The sequence below is a fragment of the Panicum virgatum genome, chromosome 9N (genome assembly GCF_016808335.1).
Source record: "Panicum virgatum strain AP13 chromosome 9N, P.virgatum_v5, whole genome shotgun sequence".
Lineage (NCBI taxonomy): Eukaryota > Viridiplantae > Streptophyta > Magnoliopsida > Poales > Poaceae > Panicum > Panicum virgatum.
The window spans coordinates 61,582,243-61,587,724 of NC_053153.1; the positions used below are offsets into that span (position 1 = coordinate 61,582,243).

Sequence of the window (5,482 nt, forward strand, 5' to 3'; positions counted from 1 at the left end):
CAGCACGGTGTCTCACTCAAGGCTGCTTCTCTCTTGATTTTTTTTCTTTTTGTGTGATAAAGATCTCTCATAGGTTTTATTTAGGTTCCTTGAGCACTAGAACTCGGTCACAACCTTTGAATTGACGTCCCCCTTAATAGTACGACATTCCTAAACTCAATTCAAAAATAAAAAATCTAATTCTAGAGTTTATCTCCAACACCGCTTTTCATTTCTTTTTTGAGGGGCGTACTTCATCACATTCAAGCGTTTATCCAACCGTAGCTCCTACACGCATGCTCAATCAACACATTAAGCGTACATGGTTTTGTCGTCAAACACCAAAACCCACTTAGGGGCCTAGATTCCTTTCATTCCCCCCCTTTTTGGTGATTGATGACAACACCATGTACTCCATTTGATAATCAAAACAAATATAACTCAATTATATAAAGAGCTTCCCCTAGAAGTATGCCATTGAATTTGAATTTCAAATTTGACTTCACAAACGTCAAATGATGGCAAAAAGATACTCCCTCCATTCAATTTTGATAGATATATTTCCATATGACACAATGACCAAGGGCACCACAAGTGTGCTTATCAATCTAATAAATGTCACAGACTTTTTTGTTGGTCCTCCAATGTTTTAACTAGGAACTCTTTGTAACTAGTGCTATTTATTGCCAATACCCATGCTAATAGTAAATATAGCTATCATTTTTGAACATTTAAGTTTTTGAAATATAGCTATCAAAAGTGAATAGAGGGAGTACAACACAAGTCGCTCTTTATATAAAAATTCAGTGGGGTGAGTGTGTGTGCACTAAAGAATCGATCGTGAATGCATATGACAAGCCATGCACACAAAAAGGTGTGTTTGCACCCTGAGGTCCGGACTATCCGGACCAAACAGTGCAAACACAAACAACATTTCATCATTTCAAATTCTATGAATCACACTATCACATATTTGCCTTAAAACATAATAGATAGACAATCTAATCCACATAATAGCACACATTGCATAAGATTTTCAAGCCACAAAGTCCTTACATGATAGATAGATAAAGATCGATCTCAAAGTTCTCAAAGTTCACAACTAAACCAACTAGAGTACCAAGTGCCACACACACGATAGATAAAGTCTTACAATCCGATACAAGCGCGAAGTGCTAAATGGATACGTGATAAATGGATACATGATCTTTTCACTCACCCTTTGTCAATAAGCGCCAAAAAGGGAATGAAAAACACGTGAAGCATCATTGGCGTCGGGAACGTCGTCGGAGGTGTCATCGTCGTCGTCGTCGGAGTCGCGATGCTCGTGGTAGCCTTGTGGCTCTTCTTCTTCGGTCTCCTCATCCTCATCAAATATCTCTTGACCGGCAGGAGGATGACGAGGAGCGTGAGCGGTGCGGCTGACCTGGTGGCGATGCTGGCGAGGAAGAGGTACAAAGGCTGGCTCGGGAGCAGCATCGGCGGCATCCCACTCGGCGATGGGATCGTCGAACTCTGGAAGCGGATCATGAGCGTCCATATGGAGGCTCATGTGAGCCTTGATGGCCTGAATGTCCCGGCGGTTCTCATTCACTTTAGAGGCAATAGTCTTGCACATGCAGAAGATGCTACGAAGCGCTCTCTTCATGAATGAATCAGTGCTGTCACGGTGAGGAATGCCCGAGTAGCTAGGTACAGCAGAAGAAGAAGGTCCAAAGTCACTCAATGTTTGCTTCATCCACAAGAGTTGTGCACAACAAGCACTGGCGGCGACATATTCGGCCTCCGCCGTCGACAAAGCAACCGAATTTTGTTTCATTGAGCTCCATGCTACCAAGGACCGACCAAGAAATTGTCAAATCCCCGAAGTACTCTTTCGTTCTACTTTACAACCGGCATAGTCCGAATCGGAATAGCCAAGTAGGTCAAAAGATGAGCCTTTGGGATACCACAAGCCAAGGTTAGGTGTGAAAACTAAATATCTCAAGATTCTTTTAACCTCCATCAAATGACATTCTTTCGGATTAGCTTGAAACCTTGCACACATGCACACACTAAGCATAATATTGGGCCTAGATGCACAAAGGTAAAGAAGAGATCCAATCATGGAGCGATATACCTTTTGATCCATGGCCTTTCCTTCTTCATTGAGATCAAGATGTCCTTGAGTAGACATTGGAGTTCTGATGGGCTTGGCATCTTCCATGTTAAACTTCTTTAGCATATCTTTAGTGTACTTTGTTTGACTAATGAAGGTGCCATCCTTGAGTTGCTTGATTTGAAATCCAAGGAAGAAGGTCAACTCGCCCATCATGGACATCTCGAATCTCTTTGTCATAATCCTACTAAAATCCTCGCACCAAGTTTGATTAGTGGAGCCAAATATAATGTCATCGACATATATTTGGCACACAAAAATATCTTGGGACAATTGCATAACTGCCCTTGTTTTGAGCTGTAACTGCACGTTTGCCCTTACTTTTTAAACTTTGCATGTTTGCCCCTGGTTTTCGAAATCGAAGGCGCCGTCTGCCCCTGTTTCTTAACACCGTAAGTAGGACTTCAATAATACTCTCAAAAAAATCGCAAAAAAAGAAAAAAGCAGAAAAGACTATACTACCCCTTATCCAAAAGACAAACTCCTCCCCTCCCAAAACCGTAGATGCTCCTCTATTTCCCGTGACCTGCGAGCGGAGGTAGGGTTTGGAGCGGTCGGCCGGCGGCCGGCGGCCGGGTGCGGGGACGCGGGTGGCGGGCCTCAGATCCGGGCGGCCCCAGTGGGTGCGAGGACGCGGCGCGCGGGTACCGGCGTTGAGCGGCTCCAGCGGCGGGCGGCTGCAGGGACGCGGCGAGCGAGCGGCGACCGGCGCGGCTGCTGGCGGGCGGGCACCGACCCGGCTCGGGGACGCGGCGACCGGTGCGGCTACAGGCGGGCAGGACCGACGCGGCTCGCGGATGCGGCGAGCGGGGACCGGCGCGGCTCGGGCTGCTCGGCGCTGCCGTGGCAGGCAGCCCGCGCGGCTGGCAGGCGTGAGCCGCGGGCGACTGCGGGGGCCGGCGCGGCGGCAGGCTGGCGGTGGGCGACCGGCGCTGCGTGCCTGCGAGCCAACCAGGAGACCGACGCGATGACCCGGCGACGATGGAACAGCTTGGGTAAGTTTCTTCAACTTCATCCTTTCTGCAGTAGACAAATTAGGTTGTTTCATTAGATCTTTAGGATGAACTAGCTTATAGAACAAGCTCTGGTTTGTCGGACAAATGACAATCACATAAAACTTGTTGTTATGGTTCGGGCACATTGGAGCTTGCCGGATGGGGGTCCAAAGACATATAGAAAGAGGGAAACATTGACTACAACTGTTGACCGCCATGACTATAGCTTGCTAAAGTTGGTAGATTTCATTGGTGAAAACTTTGTATGGGGTTCAAAGCAATACATTTCTTTGTGGCGGGCAGTGGAGGATGATTGTATTGAGATTACATCTGATGAACTACTGTCCGAGTGGTTTGAGCTCAACAAAGACAAGGGGGAAGTCCATATTGTTGGTCAAATCAATGACTTTGAAGGGCCATTGCAGTTCTCACCGACCAAGCACAGGCTTCACCCTAGTGTTCGGAACCTTCCGAGTACTGCACCTATTGATTTGGATCCTTTCATAGATCCAAGACAGTCTAGTCATTATACAAATGAGCTTACCAAAGTGCACAGGAAAGTCACAAATAATGTATTGAGTGATAGCAGCTATGACTCTGAATTGGCTGCATCTTCTAACTCTGAATTAGATGAATTTTCTGACTCTGAGTACTCTGACCCTGAGTATGAGCCTGATCTTGAGATAGTTGATGAAGATGACAATGATGATGTTCCTGATTGTTCTTATGATGTTAATGCTCCATGTGTTGATATTGGTTGTGTGTTTCGTGATGTGAATCAGTGCAAATCGGCGTTAACCCAACATGCAATCTTGAATGATTATGCTTTCCGTACTGCGAAGAAAGATAATGAGCGATATCGAGCTAAGTGTATGAGAGCTGATCAAGGCTGCAAGTGGACCTTTTTTGCCTCTACTAGCAAGAAATGTGTTGGATGCAAGGTATAGCAGTTCCTTTCTTTTGTTGGGCTGGTTTTCCATTAATTGTGATATTTTGTTACACTGTCATCTTAATTAGATGCTTATTTCCCTTGCAGGTTAAGACGAACGGTCCGAAGCACACATGCAGTTCGGTGAATCAGTGTGGTGACACAATGGCATCAAATAATTGGGTTGCTGAAAGGGTGGTTGAATTCTTGAAGGAGGACTCAACTTTGGGACCTACGGAGTTACAACGTAAGCTGAAGAACAAGTACGCACTAAAGGTTTCTTACAGCAAGGTTTTCAGGGGTAAGGAAAAGACTCTAGACATGATATTTGGTAAATGGGATGACAGTTATGACTTGCTTATGCTTTGAACATACCTGATGATGCATTTTTTTCTATCTCAAAACAAGTGATGATTCAAGTAATATTGGAGGAGGATCACGAACTGGGAGAGGGAGAGGTACAAGTTCATCACCTACTGAAACAACCAAGTAGGTCACTTTTTCACTTTTTCAGTATACTTTGAACAGGTTCATGCCCACATTCCACATTGGATATTTACTAATGCATTTTCACTTCATTTTTTTTGAAGTGATGGTGCCACTCATGTTAGAGGAGGAAGACCACCAACTGGGAGGGGAAGGGGTAGAGGCAGAGGAAGACCACCAACTGGGAGGGGGAGGGGTAGAGGTAGAGGTAGAGGTGCTTCAAGGCTTGCTGCTTTGCTTAATGTGTAGAAATGACCACTGCTTGGGATATGTAATAACTAGTCACTGATTTGTTGTGCATGTATGCCCTGGACATGTTCTTGGCATGTGCTGCCTTTATTTTGGTGTGCTTAGTTGTGATCGAGACATGAGAAACTTAATGTGGTTGCTGTCAACTCTTGCATTATGATGCAAATATTATGCTTATATATTATCTGGATCTCTCTTCATGTATTGTCTGCAAAGTTAAAAAATATTATGCTTATATATTGTCTGCAAATATTATGATTATATATTATCTGCAAAGTTAAAAAAATATGGGCAAATGTATAGTTACAGCTTAGAAGCTTTTAACAAGGGCAAACGTGCAGTTACAGCTCAAAATAAGGGCAATTATGCAATTGACATGTAGGTCATTTCTGTCTTTTCAGCTTGTACTTAACACCGTTAGCTCTCCTTCACGGAACAGGGGCAACTGTTGCCTTTAGATTCAAAAAACAGGGGCAAACATGCAAAGTTAAAAAAATAGGGGCAAACGTGCAGTTACAGCTCAAAATAAGGGCAGTTTTGCAATTGACCCAAATATCTTTATCAACTTTGCGAGTGAAAAGAGTAGGATCGGCTTTGCCTATCTCAAAGCCTTTCCTTAAGAGAAAGTCCTTAAGGCATTCATACCATGCTCTAGGAGCTTGCTTTAGCCCATAGAGCGACTTATGG

The 5,482-nt window shown here is 44.5% G+C and overlaps 1 protein-coding gene across 1 annotated transcript; it reads left to right on the top strand.

Moving 5' to 3' along the window:
• The first annotated feature begins 3,104 nt into the window (after positions 1 to 3,104).
• LOC120689216 lies at positions 3,105 to 4,429 on the top strand. Its single transcript, XM_039971529.1, has 3 exons — positions 3,105 to 3,132; positions 3,436 to 4,073; positions 4,169 to 4,429. Exons 1-3 carry the CDS (start codon positions 3,105 to 3,107, stop codon positions 4,427 to 4,429), a joined length of 927 nt encoding a protein of 308 aa, XP_039827463.1.
• The last annotated feature ends 1,053 nt before the right edge of the window (positions 4,430 to 5,482 follow it).

Bases quoted from the DNA above. Each gene is read 5' to 3' on its own strand.
- LOC120689216 (XM_039971529.1), top strand. From the start codon at position 3,105: ATGACCCGGCGACGATGGAACAGCTTGG. The intron at 3,133-3,435 runs GTAAGTTTCTTC...TGTGGCGGGCAG, and splicing joins GCGACGATGGAACAGCTTGG to TGGAGGATGATTGTATTGAG. The intron at 4,074-4,168 runs GTATAGCAGTTC...TTTCCCTTGCAG, and splicing joins AGAAATGTGTTGGATGCAAG to GTTAAGACGAACGGTCCGAA.